The sequence below is a fragment of the Ranitomeya variabilis genome, chromosome 4 (genome assembly GCF_051348905.1).
Source record: "Ranitomeya variabilis isolate aRanVar5 chromosome 4, aRanVar5.hap1, whole genome shotgun sequence".
NCBI classification, from domain to species: Eukaryota; Metazoa; Chordata; class Amphibia; order Anura; family Dendrobatidae; genus Ranitomeya; species Ranitomeya variabilis.
The window spans coordinates 400,110,031-400,127,587 of record NC_135235.1 but is presented as its reverse complement, the minus strand read 5'-3'; the positions used below and the strand labels follow the sequence as shown (position 1 = coordinate 400,127,587).

The following is a 17,557-nucleotide window of genomic DNA, read 5'->3' as shown; positions in this document are numbered from 1 at the left end:
ACACAAACCCCGTTTGAACCTATTGATATCATTCCAATCAAAATCCTATCGATTAAAACAGCCTTTTTAGTTGCTCTTACGTCCGCAAGAAGAGTTAGTGATCTTCAAGCGTTATCTAGACAACCGCCATACATGCAGTTTAGAGAGGATAGTCCTTATGAAACCGGATCCCCTTTATCTTCCTAAGGTTGCTACAAAATTTCATAGGTTACAGGAGGTAGTTTTGCCGTCATTCTGCTCCAATCCCACTAATGATAAAGAACGTAAATTTAATTCCCTAGATGTGAGAAGGTGCCTCCTTAAATACATTTCAGTTACAGATTCCTGGAAAAAAGATAACCCTTTTTATATCTTATCAGGGGGTTAGGAAGGGTCTTAGGGTACCGTCACACAGTGGCATTTTCATCGCTACGACGGCACGATTCGTGACGTTCTAGCGATATAGTTACGATCTCGCAGTGTCTTGACAAGCTACTGCGATCAGGGACCCTGCTGAGAATCGTACGTCGTAGCAGATCGTTTTAAACTTTCTTTCGTCGCTGGATCTCCCGCTGTCATCGCTGGATCATTGTGTGTGACAGCGATCCAGCGATGCGATCGCTTGTAACCAGGGTAAACATCGGGTTACTAAGCGCAGGGCCGCGCTTAGTAACCCGATGTTTACCGTGGTTACCAGCGTAAAAGTAAAAAAAACAAACCGTACATACTCACCATCTGATGTCCGTCAGGTCCCTTGCCGTCCGCTTCCCGCTCTGACTGTCTGCCGGCCGGAAAGTGAGAGCAGATCACAGCGGTGACGTCGCCGCTGTGATCTGCTTTCACTTTACGGCGGCACTCAATCAGAGCGGGAAGCGGACGGCAAGGGACCTGACGGACATCAGATGGTGAGTATGTACGTTTTTTTTTTTTTTTACTTTTACGCTGGTAACCATGGTAAACATCGGGTTACTAAGCGCGGCCCTGCGCTTAGTAACCCGATGTTTACCCTGGTTACCAGCGAACCTCGGCATCGTTGGTCGCTGGAGAGCGGTCTGTGTGACAGCTCCCCAGCGACCACATAACGACTTACCAACGATCACGGCCAGGTCGTATCGCAGGTCGTGATCGTTGGTAAATCGCATAGTGAGACGGTACCCTTAGAGTATCTAAAAACACTTTAGCCAGGTGGATCAGGGAGGCGATTTCTCTCGCTTATACAGCAGGTGGCGTGGAGATCCCAGAGGGTATAAAGGCTCACTCCACTCGAGCTGTTTCAACATCCTGGGCGGAGAGATCCGAGGTGTCGATTGAAGACATATGTAAGGCGGCCACATGGTCTTCTCCATCTACCTTTCTTAGACACTATAGGCTAGATCTGGGTAGCTCCTCTGACCTCACGTTTGGGAGAAGGGTACTTGAGGCTGTTATCCCTCCCTAATCTTCCTTACTTCTCTGAAAGTCTCTCGTTGTGCTGTCATGGCGACTGAATAAATACGTACGCTACTTACCTGGTAGCTGGTGTTTTTTCAGGAGCCATGACAGCACCCTTATATTCCCTACCCTATTCTTTTTCGGATAAGCTCAAACACTTTCGTTTTTTCCCTTTTTTTTTTAATAATATGTTCACTTAATAAATTGTATCAAAGTGTATGCTGTTTCTGTGTTACTAACCAAGGTGGTCCTCTCATGCTCTGGAACTAACTGATGCGGGGGAGAGGTACCGCCCTTTTATGTCTGTAGGTTTCCTGTCCCTGAAGGGCGGATCCCCTCTCTCGTTGTGCTGTCATGGCTCCTGAAAAAACACTGCTACCAGGTAAGTAGCGTACGTATATTTTCTTCATAACATCTCCAGAATAGGGTGGTGGGATATATAAAGCTGCTAATATATACACAATCACTTAAAGTACAGACCAAAAGTTTGGACACACCTTCTCAATTAAAGATTTTTCTTTATTTTCATAACTATGAAAACTGTAAATTCTCATTGAAGGCATCAAAACTATGAATTAATACACGTGGAATTATATACTAAACAAAAAAGTGTGAAACAACTGAAAATGTCTTATATTCTAGGTTCTTCAAAGTAGCCACCTTTTGCTTTGACTGCTTTGCACACTCTTGGCATTCTGTTGATGAGCTTCAAGAGGTAGTCACCGGAAATGGTCTTCCAACAATCTTGAAGGAGTTCCCAGAGATGCTTAGCACTTGTTGGCCCTTTTGCCTTCACTCTGTGGTCCAACACCCCAAACCATCTCGATTTGGTTCAGGTCTGGTGACTGTGGAGGCCAGGTCATCTGGCGTACCACCCCATCACTCACCTTCTTGGTCAAATAGCCCTTACACAGCCTGGAGGTGTGTGTGGGGGCATTGTCCTGTTGAAAAATAAATGATGGTCCAACTCCCCTAAACCCTACACCAAGTAAGGAACTGTTAATCTCTTCTTGAACTATTCCTCAACGTACAATCCTCTGTCTCCAAACACTGACAGCCACCTCATGCCTCTCCTGCTCCCACCTGCTAACACTTTCTCTGCTCCTTCTCACTGCTGGTGATCTCTCTCCACATCCTGGCCCTCCTCACCACATCCCCACAGGCATTTCTACCTCCCATCCACACTCTATCACAAAGTTCCGTAACCTCTAACCTTATACCCATTCGTCCAGCCCCCGCTTCCCCAGTTCCACTAACAGGAGCTCTGTGGAATGCTCGCTCTGTCTGCAACAAGCTTTGCTACATCCATGATCTTTTTGTTACTACCAAACTTTCGTTCCTCGCCATCACCGAAACCTGGCTCACCCCTTCTGACACAGCCTCTCCTGCTGCACTTTCATATGGCGTCTTCCACCTTTCTCACACACCCCGCCCCAGCAGCAAGCATGGCGGAGGAGTTGGTTTTCTCCTGTCAAATGATTGCTCCTTCACCCCAATCCCACTGCCACCCTCTGTTACCCTTCCTTCCGTTTGAGGTGCACACTGTGCACATCTACTCCCCCTCCAACTGGCTGTCATTTACCGCCCCCTGGGCCAGTCACCACCTTCTTTGACCACTTCACCACCTGGCTACTTAATTTCCTTTCCGCAGACATCCCCACTATCATCATGGGCGACTTCAACATCCCCGTTGACACTTCCCTCTCAGCTGCCACTAAACTTCTATCTCTCACTTCCTCCTTTGGCTTCACCTAATGGTCTTCTACAGCCACCCACAAAGATGGTCACACACTGGACCTCATCTTCACCCGCCTCTGCTCCCTATCTAACCTCTCTACTCACCTCTTCCTCTCTGTCCACAGCCTACTCACATTCTCTTCCCTCCATGTCTACATTCCCCACCCCACAAACTTTCACACCCTCGCAGAAATCTTAAACATCTTGATCTACACTCATTCTCTGAATTCCTCCTCCCTCTCACAGATATAAGTTCCCTACACAATGCGGATGACACTGCCACTCTATATAACACCACAATAGCTGTAGCTTTGGAATCTGCTGCCCCTCTTACACATACCAAAGCTCGTAAAATCAACAGACAGCCCTGGCACACCAGCCTGACCAAAGAACTGAGGCGAGCTTCCAGGGCTGCTGAGCAGAAATGGAAAAGATCCCACTCCAACAAGCACTTCATCGCATTCAAACAGTCCCTCACTACTTTCAAGGCCACACTCGCCACAGCTAAACAAACTTACTTCTCATCTCTCATATTCTCCCTGTCTCGCAACCCTAAACAGTTATTCAACTCCTTGAATTCTCTAATCTGTCCCCCAGCAACTCCTCTCTCCCCACTCATCTCTGCTGAAGACTTTGCCTCATTTCTCAAGCAGAAGATTGATATCAGAGACAGTTTTGGTCAACAACCCCCAGAGCCTTTTCTCCCAACTTCCTAGCCCTCCACCTCCAAAACCAACCTCTCCACCATTACAGAAGATCGACTCTCCACTCTACTCTCAAGATCGCATCTCACCACCTGTGCACTTGACCCGATCCCATCCCACTTCATCCCAAACCTTCCCACAGTCTTCATCCCAACCCTAACCCATCTCTTAAACCTATCACTAACTGGTGTTTTCCCCTCAAGCTTTAAACATGTCGCAATCACACCTATCCTCAAAAGCCCTCTCTTGACCCATCCTCTGTATCTAGCTATCGCCCTATATCACCTCTCCCCTATGCCTCCAAACTACTGGAACAACACGTCTATCTTGAACTATCCTGCCATCTCTCTTCTTGCTCCCTCCTCGACCGCTTACAATCTGGCTTCCTGTCACACCACTCCACTAAAAGTGCGCTAACTAAAGTCACCAATGACGTATTAACCGCCAAGAGCAAGCGACACTACTGTGTCTTTCTCCTCCTGGACCTGTCCTCTGCCTTTGACACAGTGGACCATTCCCTATTACTACAGACCCTCTCATCCCTTGGCATCACAGACTTGGCCCAATCCTGATCTCGTCATACCTAACAGACCAGACATTCAGCGTCTCCCACTCACACACCACCTCCTCACCTCGCGCCTTATCTGTTATCTGTTGGAGTCCCACAAGGTTAAGTCCTAGGGCCCCTGCTCTTCTCCATTTACACCTTTTGCCTGGGACAGCTCATAGAATCTCATGGCTTTCAGTATCACCTCTATGCTGATGACACACAGATCTACATCTCAGGACCAGATATCACCTCCCTACTAACCAGAATCCCTCAATGTCTGTCTATTTCATCCTTCTTCTCCGCTAGATTTCTGAAACTTAACATGGACAAAACAGAATTCATCATCTTTCCCCCATCTCACGCGACCCCCCCCCAACGAACCTAACCATTACAGTAAATGGCTGCCCACTCTCCCCAGTCCCACAAGCTCGCTGCCTCGGGTGTAATCCTTGAAACAGATGTCTCCTTCAAACCACATATCCAAGCCCTTTCCACTTCCTGCCGACTTCAACTCAAAAATATTTCACGGATCCGTACATTCCTCAACCAAGAATCTGCAAAAACCCTAGTCTATGCCCTCATCATCTCTCGCCTTGACTACTGCAACCTCCTACGCTGTGGCCTCCCCTCGAACACTTTGCACCCTTCCAATCTATTCTAAACTCTGCTGCCCGACTAATAATCCACCTGTAAACCCCCCCCCCCCCTTGCTATTCCCCAGCCTCCCCTCTGTGAATCCCTTCTCTGGCTCCCCATTAACCAGAGACTCCAGTACAAAACCCTAACCATGACATACAAAGCCATCCACAACATGTCTCCTCCATACATCTGTGACCTCGTCTCCCGGTGCTTACCTGCACGCAACCTCCGATCCTCACAAGATCTCCTTCTCTACTCCCCTCTTATCTCCTCTTCCCACAATCGCATACAAGATTTCTCTCGCACATGACCCCTACTCTGGAACCCTCTACCACAACATATCAGGCTCACTCCATCGAAACCTTCAAAAAGAACCTTAAGACCTACCTCTTCTGACAAGCCTACAACCTGCAGTAACCACCGATCGACCAAACCTACCCTCGCCTACTGTATTTTCACCCATCCCTTGTAGATTGTGAGCCCCCGCGGCAGGGTCCTCTCTCTCCTCCTGTACCAGTTGTGACTTCTATTGTTTAAGATTATTGAACTTGTTTTTATATATACCCCCTCCTCATATGTAAAGCACCATGGAATAAATGGCGCTATAATAATAAATAATAATAATCATAACTAAACGCAAACCGGATGGAATAGCATGCCGCTGCAAGATGCTGTGGTAGCCATGCTGGATCAGTATGCCTTCAGTTTTGAATAAATCCCCAACAGTGTCACCAGCAAAGCACCCCCACACAATCACACCACCTCCTCCATGCTTCACGATGGGAACCAGTCATGTAGAGTCCATCCGTTGATTTTATTCTGCATCGCACAAAGACACGGTGGTTGGAACCAAAGATCTCAAATTTTGACTCCTCAGACCAAAGCACAGATTTCCACTGGTCTAATGTCCATTCCTTGTGTTCTTTAGCCCAAACAAGTCTCTTCTGCTTGTTGCCTGTCCTTAGCAGTGGTTTCCTAGCAGCTATTTTACCATGAAGGCCTGCTGCACAAAGTCTTCTCTTAACAGTTGTTGTAGAGATGTGTCTGCTGCTAGAATTCTGTGTGGCATTGACCTGGTCTGTAATCTGAGCTGCTGTTAACCTGCTATTTCTGAGGCTGGTGACTCAGATAAACTTATCCTCAGAAGCAGAGCTGACTCTTGGTCTTCCTTTCCTGGGGCGTTCCTCATGTGAACCAGTTTCTTTGTAGCACTTGATGGTTTTTGCAACTGCAGTTGGGGACACTTTCAAAGTTTTCCCAATTTTTCGGACTGACTGACCTTCATTTCTTAAAGTAATGATGGTCACTCGTTTTTCTTTACTTAGCTGCTTTTTTTTTTCTCGCCATAATACAAATTCTAACAGTTTATTCAGTAGGACTATCAGTTGTGTATCCACCAGACTTCTGCTCAACACAACTGATGGTCCCAACCCCATTTATAAGGCAAAAAATCCCACGTATTAAGCCTGACAGGGCACACCTGGGAAGTGAAAACCATTTCCGGTGACTACCTCTTGAAGCTCATCAAGAGAATGCCAAGAGTGTGCAAAGCAGTCATCAAAGCAAAAGGTGGCTACTTTGAAGAACCTAGAATATAAGACATAATTTCAGTTGTTTCACACTTTAAGTATATAATTCCACATGTGTTAATTCATTCCACATGTGTTAATTCATAGTTTTGATGCCTTCAGTGTGAATTTACAATTTTCATAGTAATGAAAATACAGAAAAATATTTAATTGAGAAGGTGTTCAAACTTTTGGTCTGTACTGTATATTGTACATAATGCCCCAAAATGTCTCTTAGAACCTGTTTTTACAAAAAAATTGAATATTTTTGTGAACCATAGCACGAACGTCTGACATGTCGAGAATACAGAATGGTATACTTTCCAATCCATGACCGATGTAGCCAATAAACTCTCTCTCTCTCTTTAACCGTATGAGTCGGATATGCTTATTACTGCTGGTTGAAATTGACAGCCAATTATTGCGCACCTCTTGGTTGCATCTCCCATACCGCTAACATTAAATGCTATTATGCCCATATGTTCTGCCATATTCAGTTCAATGCTAATATATTAGTGTAATATAGCTGAAATAGATAACTATTGACCCACAGTGCCACATTATTTTCCTTATTCTAATAAACGCCTATCATAACTGTAACAAACAAGGACATTCTCCTGCTTATGAGAAGACCAGGGTAAACGTAAATTTTGGACTGAAAAACCCTATAAAACAAGTATATAACTCTAGAACTATAAGCATTTTCACTACCCGCAAATGAATTATATCCCAAACACTTAAAGGGTTTATAAGTATCTGTTATGTTACATTTGCAACAATCATAATCCGTTCTTTGTGGGATTCAGCATGTAGCATATGTTCTGGCATTACTCAAAATGTCAACTTTTTGGTTTCACCGACATCTTTCATTGGCATCCAACCACGTCCGTGCATCCACTGGGAGTCAAAAAACTGTCTTTCCCAATGGGACTACACACAGTTTTGCAAGGAACTGCATCGAGTATGTGATTGTTAGCTCTTAGTCGTTTTTTGGTATGTAGAAATTTTGCCCACTTTTTTTTTTCCACTTATTCTGAAAAGAAAGGAGAAATGGAGACCTTATTACTATCCACCATTAGGGACTGATTGTCTTTAGCTTATCGTGGTATGTATTTGTCCCTAAAATGAAGCAATTTTAATGAGGATTGGCCTAGGTGGGAAACCTGGTGGCCATGGACAACTTAGGCTCCTTTCACACTAGCGTTAACTGCAATCCGCCACAATGCGTCGTTTTGCCGAAAAAACGCATCCTGCAAAAGTGCTTGCAGGATGCGTTTTTTCCCCATAGACTAACATTAAGCGATGTATTGCGACGGATTGACACACGTCGCAACCGTTGTGCGACGGTTGCGCTGTGTTGTGGCGGACCGTCGGGACAAAAAAAAACGCTACATGTAACGTTTTTTGCTCACGACGGTCCGCTTTTTCCGACCGCGCATGCGCGGCCGGAACTCCGCCACCACCTCCCCGCACTTCCCTGCACCTCCCAATGGGGCAGCGGATGCGCTGGAAAAATGCATCCGCTGCCCCCGTTGTGCGGCGGAGACAACACTAGCGTCGGGAACCTCGGCCTTTTTCCGCTGCAGGGAGTTCCGGAATTGCCATGGAAATTTCCGCTGCAATTCTGGATGTGTGCACATAGCCTTAATCTGGGCATCAACACTTCCTCCATATCTTTGCAAATTTTGGCTGGTAGTCCATCTGCTCCTGGCGCCTTACCCCTTGCCATTGACCTTAATGCCCGGCTCAATTCCTCATCTGTAATAGGTGCATCCAACGTTCCCTGTCATCCTCACTCAGCTTAAGCAACTCAAGTCCCCCTAAAAAAGCCCCAGTGTCTCCCATCAATGCATCCACCCGCGAGGAGTACAAATCCGCATAGAAGTCTGTAAAGACCTCTATGATCTCAGAAGTCTCCTGCACCTTCGCACAATTTGCTGAAACCAATGAATGCACAAATGATGTACTCTGAGCAGCAGGGCTGTGGAGTCGGAGTCGTGGAGTCGGAGTTAGTTTTGGTCGGAGTCGGTAGAAATGTACCGACTCCGACTCCAGCTTTAAAAAAAAAAAATGTATTAATATTTCATAATTGAACTTTCATAAGAATTTTATAAATGTTACTCAAATATATATGTTGTATCAAACTATGAACAACAGTGATAAGCAGTTCTGCTGGAGATAGAGACATTTCTTACTTCTTGTGTGTCACTGTTCTCCACTGCCCTTATCTAATCTTATACTTGGTTAACGTCATGCTGCCCCAACCCCCCTACTTACAATGTATGAAACTGAAAGTGAAAATGTGTTGCAAATTCTTAGTAGTAAAGCTCCTCCTCTAGACTAGATGTTTACTAGGTGTGCGTCTTCCAAGCATCTCACAGCTGCTACTCAGAAGAGGAAGACTGTAAGAAGTATTATCCTTTCAACAAACTTTGCATCAGTTAACTGTGAGTACATGAGGAATAACAGTATTACTGACCACTATATCAGTTGTACGACCTGGCAATAATTTTGTACAATTGTTTTTAGGAAAAACAATTGTCATTTGGATTGTGAATGCAGAATTAAAAACCTGAGAATGTCAAAGAAGCGTCCCATTAAATCAGCTGTATTTGAACATTTCACTATCACTCAAGATAGAAAACATTGTCTGTCAGTGTATGACAAATGATCCAGACGAAAACAAATGCTGTGAAGCCAAGATCAGTGCATATTCAGACAAAGATAAAAATGCTCCTACCAGAGATTCTAATCTAAAGAGACATTTACAGCGCTTTCATCCAGAAGTACTGAAAGCAGTGGATGAGAGAGACTGCATCCAAACCAATGAACCAGTGCCCAGCTCTTCCAGCCAAACAAAGGAGCAGAGAACTTTGCAGCCATCAGTTGCAAGATATTTTGTCAGTGACAAAGTTACTGTGACAACGACAGTAGATACATTTAAAAAACAGATCATAGAGCCTGTTGTAAAGGATAGTGTGCCTATTTGATTATTTTCACGACCAGCTTTTATGTGTCTGAATGGGGAAATGGCCCGCAAGCTTGGTGTTTCTCTGGAGAGAGAGAGAGCATTAGAAAATTAGTTATCGAAGAAGCTTTTAAACAAAAGGAAGAACTTATAAAAACTCTCAAGGGACGCTTTCTGTTTCTTAAAATGGATGCCTGCACACGTCAGAGTGAACTATTTTGCCATCAATGTCCGATTTGTTTGTGACAAAAATGAAATAGTTACCAAGACATTGGCAGTAAAAGACACCAAAGCTCATCATACCAGTGAGTTTCTCCAGGTCTTGGTGGAAAAGGTTCTGCAAGACTATGAACTTAAAAAAGAGCAAGTTCTTTCTGTCGTAACTGACAATGCTTCAAATATGATAAGTACTATTAAGCTAATGAATGAGAGTAATGATGGTGACCAGCAGCTAGAAGAACATTCTGGGTCCACAGACACAGAAATGTTTGAAATAGAAGAACACAGTATTGTAACTGAGGAGCAAACTGAAGTTGCTTCAGATGAACAGCAACATGATAGTTTAGATCTTGTTGAAACTGTGTCAATACGTTCTTTCATTCATCACATGCGCTGTGTTGTGCATACGCTACAGCTGGCTATAAGAGACAGTCTGCAAGAAGGACATGCTGCTGCACTGATTGGCAAGGTGAGAAAATTGGCTACTGTTGCCAGAACCCCTAAAGTTGACTCCATTTTGAAGAGACGTGCTGGAAAAGGGGCAATTATTGATCAAGCCACACGATGGGGCAGTACTTAATGATTCAGCGCTTGGTTGAACTGAAAACCTTTCTTGTAGACATGGCTAACCCTCAACTGATGCTTAAATGAAAGTCAGTGGAATCAGGTGACTGAGCTGGAAAAATTGCTAGAGCACCCATTTACAGTGACTAAAAAATTACAAGCAGAGGACTTAACTCCAGGTATTTTCTTAAAGGAGTGGAAGAACCTGATGTTTCGTCTGTCCCAAAGAGGAGGGTTAATTGCAAGTGGCATTGCTGCATCAATGATACGGAGAGAGGAGCTACTATTACAAAATAACATTCTTTTGGCAGCTGTTTATGTAGACCCAATGCATTGGATTCTTCTAGATGATCAACAGCTAACTAAAGTAAAAAAAGCTCTGTTAGAAATAGCAGTAAGGATGAAAGGGTTGCAGAACAGTCAGGAGGAACAAGAAGAATTTGGTCGTCCTGCCACATCTTCACCCTCATCAACTGATGAAGAATTTAATTTTGAAAAATATTTGGATCACAAGGACCGAGCAAAGCGTTCCCGCATAGAAGAAGAGTCATCCCCATCAAAGAACACAGCCAGTACATTTCAGCAGAATTTTTCATGTGCAATAAAAGAAATTGAGAAATTTGACCGTTCATCAAAAATAACAGTGTAACAAGCGATTCCTCTGTATCCTGACATTGTCAGATATGTTGCCCGAGTGGTTACCAACCCAAGTTAGTGTGGAGAGCTTGTTCTCTGCTCTCAAAATAATTAGATCAGATTTGAGGGCATCCATGAAGGAGGAGCCGACAGGGGCAATACTTTTTCTGAGGACAAATTTATAGATTTCTTCTTATTAACTGCATAAGTGTTTATTGCATATTTACTTACAAGAGTTTATAAAAGTTATTTGCTATATTCTAATTGTATTCTAATAAATATAGTTTTTGCTCTAAGTGGTCCGATTACTTATATGATGGTGAGAAACTGAATAAGCACGATGTTAATATTTTACAACAGTAAATTTATTGTTACTAAAATAAAATAAAATCCAGGAGTCGGAGTCACAACTGTGGCTTACCGACTCCACAGTCCTGCTGAGCAGAGGCCACCAGCGACAGCATATGACCCACCACCTCCCCCTCCTGATAAAAAGCTAGTCTCTGAAACTTTCTCTCTGCCTTCTACAAAATAATTTTATCCATTTTATTCTGAGCTTCTTTTAAGTTTCCCAGCCTCAAGGGTACCCAGAGCAATCATTTCATCCTCCGCTACTCTCAGCCTCTCACTTGCCGATCTTTCCGCCTGTTTTGCCCGCCGCTTACATCTACTAATATCTCTAAACAGCAATCCCTTCAGATACGCTTTCATAGTTTCCCAAATAGTGGGTATATCAGCACTCCCGTCATTAAACTCAAAGAACTCCTCTATATCCCGCTGTATGTTGTCTATATCAATACTGCGCAACCAGTTAGGGTGAATTTTCCACTCTCCCCTGCACCCGACCCGCATCCTCATTGGCTGCAGCTCCACCTCAATCGGATTATGATCCGAAAATGCCTGTGACAGGTATCTCACGTCTCCCACCATTGTATCTAACATTTTATTTCCAAGAGCCATATCTATTCTAGATAAGGTATCATGGGCCGGTGAGTAGCAAGAATACCCCCTCTCCTCAACGTGTCGCACCCTCCACAGATCAATCATGCCAATGTCCTGAACATATGTACCAAACGTAGTAGTATGACCTTCAGACCTATTCTGTAACTTTTTGTTCCTATCCCAGAAGTCATCACATATATTATTGTAATTGTAAAGTGCTGCGGAATATGTTGGCGCTATATAAATAAAAATTTATTATTGAGGTCTCCAATAATTAGAAGTGGTATCGGGTCTCCTCGCCTCACCAGCTCCAACACTTCTCTAATTTTCTTACTGGAATAGGGAGGTGGAATATACATAGCCACTACGCACAGCAGCACCCCAAGCAATTTACATTTCACCACCACATATTGACCATCCGCATCAACATACACCTTCATCTCCTCAAATCGCACCCCCGCAGGAATCCGTACTGACACTCCCCTTGAGTACGTAGAGAAAGAGTGATACGCTTTCTGTATCCAGCGCCTAGACAAGACATCAACTCTCTCACGCACTAAATGTGTTTCAAGCAGACATATCAATGAGGCCCTTTGATCACAAGCATACTGTAAAACTGCCGCCTGCCTGGTTCTATCCATTAAGCCTCTTACATTCCAACTCAATATTTTAATACGGTCCCCATCATACCTCTCATCAACCTTCAGAGTAACCTTATTTCTTGGCCTGAGCTATCTAGCCCCTCCCCCTTACCCTTTGAACTCCCAACTCCCATCTAAGCATTTTCCTCTCATCGAGAGTGGGGCTCCTCTGCCCATCAGACACTCTCCCTTGGATTACTTTCTCCTTCCCCCTCCCACCACCATTAAGGTCACAACTCTTTTCATTCATCTAAAACATTTCAAAACATAGAACAAAGTAAAGAGGTATAATACACATTCGCATTACACCTTTTTCTAAAGCACTCCTCTGCCCTCCATATTATCTATTGCAGCATTGTCTGGCCAAAGAACCAGAGTGGCTAAACTCAACTCTTTCATAATTGAAAATAATACAAGCAGTAAACAAGTATGCAATTAACCCAATTATCCTCTTTCAAAGAGAAACCAATATCCCATATCCATATCTCAACGAGTTCTCAGTCTCCTTTAGCTTGTATTTTCTTAGCATTAATATCAATCCACTGGGTAGCGTCCTCTGGTGTCAGGAAAAAATTAACTCTATTAAAAGCTACCACTTTTGGTCTCGCGGGAAAAAACATGGAGTATTGCTCCCCCAACTCTCTGACGTCTCTTGACACCAGTAAACTGCATTTTCTGTTTGTGGACCGTAGCGGAGTAATCCGGATAAATGGCAATTCTCCGTCCTCCAACCGTGAGATCCTCCATTTCTCCGGCCTTTCTAAGAATGTCTCTGTCTCTATAGTTTAATATCTAGATAAATTTTCTCCCCGCTGCATTCGGCTGCGTGTGGGCGCAAAGCAGCATCATAATGCTATTACACCTGCAGATTAATCCCATGTCTGCAGGTTAACCGCGTTATTCCTGGTGACAGGTTCCCTTTAATCCACTTGTGTAGCGTCTTGTAGCAATTGGATTGCAAGCAACTGTCATGGATTCTCATTTTTCTGGTTGTGGCCTGGATATCATCCTCCGCTGTCAGGTCTTCAGGGAGTGGGAGTTGACAGTTTTATAGTCATTATCAAGTCTGGATGGCTAGTTAGGTGCAGAGTGGGCAAACCACTTTAATTTTACTGCTGCAGTAAATGTAATTTTCCTTCACTGGTGTGGGGTGTTACCATATTGGAAAGGCCTCCTTCACTGGTCTGTTCTTTTACAGCCTTTGCCCTTGTCATGATCAGCTGCTTATTCATGTGTTCACTGTGTGCAGAAGGACAGGGTAGAGGGAGACAGGTCAGCTCTTTATAGTTGATCCTCAAGCTGAATCCACAGGATAATGAAGAATGGATGTGCGGGAGCTCAGCACCGTGCGTCCTTATTCCATGCCGTTCAGGCAACGCTCCATCGTCCATCAGTTTCTAGGCCAGATTTTCCACTTATATGTCTGGATCAGGAACTTCCCTGACATTTACATTATAGAAAGATTGATATTATGTACAATATTTATTTTAGTTTTGTGTTTTCACAGGATCCCCAGAAGATTTCCAAACCAACCATGTTCCTGGTGAGGTTAAGAATGAATCTGGGACATGTAAAGGCATTGATATAGAGAATAATGCACTAATGTGTCCATTGACACAAGATACAAATGGCCACAACGAGGTTGGTAAAACCTCTTCTGAAAGAGAGACTCTCGTGGACATTGATTCCTGTGCACCTACAAAGCTCATGCACAACCATGGGGCATTTCGTATTAAAGAAGAATTGGTTCCTCCCTCCAGACAGGCACAGAATTTACCCAATAGTGTTAAAAAAGAATCCAATTTACGTAAAGATGGGAATTTCAAAGGCTCTAAAATGTGTACAGCTGCCAGTCACACCGTACAATATTACGACTCTCGTATTAAGATGGAGTCTGTTTTATTTCAGGAAGAAAATTCCACAGGTACAGAAATGTCTACTATAGCTCACGCACACCAATATCCATCTGCTCATATTAAGCAGGAGTCCGTTGTGTGTCATGAAGTTAACTCCAAAGACAATGAGACCTATACACAGATAGATTATTTGGTACCTTATACTGATGATTGTAGTGGAGAAGATAGCGATTCAGCAAGGACAGATGGGAATGCCATAGCTACAGCCAGCGAAAACAATAGAAGATGCTATAACAAGTCACACGCCATATCTGGACAATCAAAAAACACCCAAGAGAAAAGATACAAATGTTCGGACTGTCAAAAATGTTTTTCAAGAAATGCTGATTTGCTGAAACATCAAAGAGCTCATACAGAGGAACAGCCGATAATATGTTCTGACTGTGGAAAAACCTTTGCCAAGAATTCTATGTATATAAGGCACCAAAGGATTCACACAGGGGAGAAACCATTCTCTTGTTCAGAGTGTGGAAAAAGTTTCTCTGTCAGTGCCCATCTCATCACTCACCAGCGAATTCACACAGGGGAGAAGCCTTTCGGGTGTTCTGACTGTGGGAAGTCCTTTAGCCAGAAGGCATCACTCATCAAGCATCGTAGGACTCATACGGGAGAAAAACCATTTGTTTGTGCCGATTGTGGAAAATGTTTCACAAGCAGCACAAACCTTACACTGCACCAACGTGTTCACACAGGAGAAAAACCGTATTCTTGCTCTGTGTGTGGCAAATGTTTTAGAAGTAGCCCCAACCTTATTTCTCACCAGAGAATTCACACTGGGGAGAAACCATATTCCTGTTTGGAATGTGGCAAATTTTTCACCAATAGCTCTGTACTGGTTAGACATCAGAGAACACACACAGGAGAGAAGCCATTTTTATGTTCTGAGTGTGGGAAGAGTTTTACCCGAAACTCTCAACTTATAAAACATCAAATGATTCATGCTGGAAAGAGACCCTATTCCATTACCTAATCAACCATACATTAAAGAAAGGTAGACTTGCTCACGTGCAAAAAAAATATGTCTATAGGGTTTACACATTGTTTACGTATAGTTTAGACAGTATTAACCTGTATAGAAATATGGGAGATGACGTTGGACTTAGTCACTCCTCTTCTGTAAGTACATTAAAGTAAATTTGCAAATTTAATCTGTTTAGTTGGTTTTTTGTTTTTTTGTTTTTTTTTAACACCTTCACTCTTTTTAGGCCAGTTTCATGCTAATGTGAAACAAAGACTGTACTAGCATCGGAAGACCTGCCCCAACCAGACATAATCTTTAACTGCCTTATAAGTATATATTAAGCAGTTAGCTAAACTAAACTTTTTTAAATTAAATTTTTGATCAGTCTTTGTACAGTTAAGGTAATGGAGTACATTACAAAAATTGTTAACATCAGCATGGAGTTTTGGGAGAAAAGGAAATTAAAATAAGGTAATGGAGTATATTGTAAAAATCCATTACTTTACAAAGACAGATAAATAATTAAATTGATATAAAGGTTCAGTTACTTTTTAACCCCTTAATCCCGTATGACGTACTATCCCGTCAAGGTGACCTGGGACTTAATTCCCGGTGACGGGATAGTACGTCATACCCGATCGGCCGCGCTCACGGGGGGAGCGCGGCCGATCGCGGCTGGGTGTCAGCTGCCTATCGCAGCTGACATCCGGCACTATGTGCCAGGAGCGGTCACGGACCGCCCCCGGCACATTAACCCCCGGCACACCGCGATCAAACATGATCGCAGTGTACCGGCGGTATAGGGAAGCATCGCGCAGGGAGGGGGCTCCCTGCGGGCTTCCCTGAGACCCCCGGAGCTGCGAGGGTCTCCTACCTCCTTCCTGGCTGCAGGTCCCGGATCCAAGATGGCCGCGGCATCCGGGTCCTGCAGGGAAGGAGGTGGCTTACCGAGTGTCTGCTCAGAGCAGACGCTGGTAAGCCTGCAGCCCTGTCAGTGAGATCGGTGATCTGACACTGCTGTGCACACTATCAGATCATCGATCTGTGATGTCCCCCCCGGGACAAAGTAAAAAAGTAAAAAAAAATTTTTTTCACATGTTTAAAAAAAAAAATAAAAAAAAAATTCCTAAATAAATAATAATAAAAAAATATATATTATTCCCATAAATACATTTCTTTATCTAAATAAAAAAAAACAAAACAATAAAAGTACACATATTTAGTATCGCCGCGTCCGTAACGACCCAACCTATAAACCTGCCCCACTAGTTAACCCCTTCAGTAAACACCGTAAGAAAAAAAAAAAACGAGGCAAAAAACAACGCTTTATTACCATATCGCCGAACAAAAAGTGGAATAACACGCGATCAAAAAGACTGATATAAATATCCATGGTACCGCTGAAAACGTCATCTTGTCCCGCAAAAAACAAGCCACCATACAGCATCATCAGCAAAAAAATAAAAAAGTTATAGTCCTGAGAATAAAGCGATACCAAAATAATTATTTTTTCTATAAAATAGTTTTTATCGTATAAAAGCGCCAAAACATAAAAAAATGATATAAATGAGATATCGCTGTAATCGTACTGACCCGTCGAATAAAACTGCTTTATCAATTTTACCAAACGCGGAACGGTATAAACGCCTCTCCCAAAAGAAATTCATGAATAGCAGGTTTTTGGTCATTCTGCCTCACAAAAATCAGAATAAAAAGCGATCAAAAACGGTCACGTGTCCGAAAATGTTACCAATAAAAACGTCAACTCGTCCCGCAAAAAACAAGACCTCACATGACTCTGTGGAGCATAATGTGGAAAAATTATAGGTCTCAAAATGTGGAGACGCAAAAACTTTTTTGCTATAAAAAACGTCGCTGGTTTCACACTTGCGTTTTTGTCTGCAGCGGTTTTTGCACAAAAAAACGCATGCGTTTTTTCCCTATATTTAACATTGAAAACACATGCGGTTTTTTGTACACGTTTGGTCGCGTTTTCAAACGCATGCGTTTTTTTTTCTGCATGCGTTCATTTTCAGAAATACAACCTGCAGTATTTTCTTGCGTTTTTAAGCACATGCGTTTGTTTGCGTTAAAAACGCATG

The 17,557-nt window shown here is 43.3% G+C and overlaps 1 protein-coding gene across 1 annotated transcript in view; it reads left to right on the top strand.

The window, feature by feature from the left end:
* LOC143764910 (uncharacterized) overlaps positions 1 to 15,637 on the top strand; it is a 44,910-nt gene extending 29,273 nt beyond the window's left edge. The window contains exon 5 of the mRNA XM_077251013.1: positions 14,086 to 15,637. Coding sequence (XP_077107128.1) covers positions 14,086 to 15,464 — 1,379 coding nt within the window. The 3' untranslated portion in view covers positions 15,465 to 15,637. The remainder of the gene's footprint in view (positions 1 to 14,085) is intronic.
* The last annotated feature ends 1,920 nt before the right edge of the window (positions 15,638 to 17,557 follow it).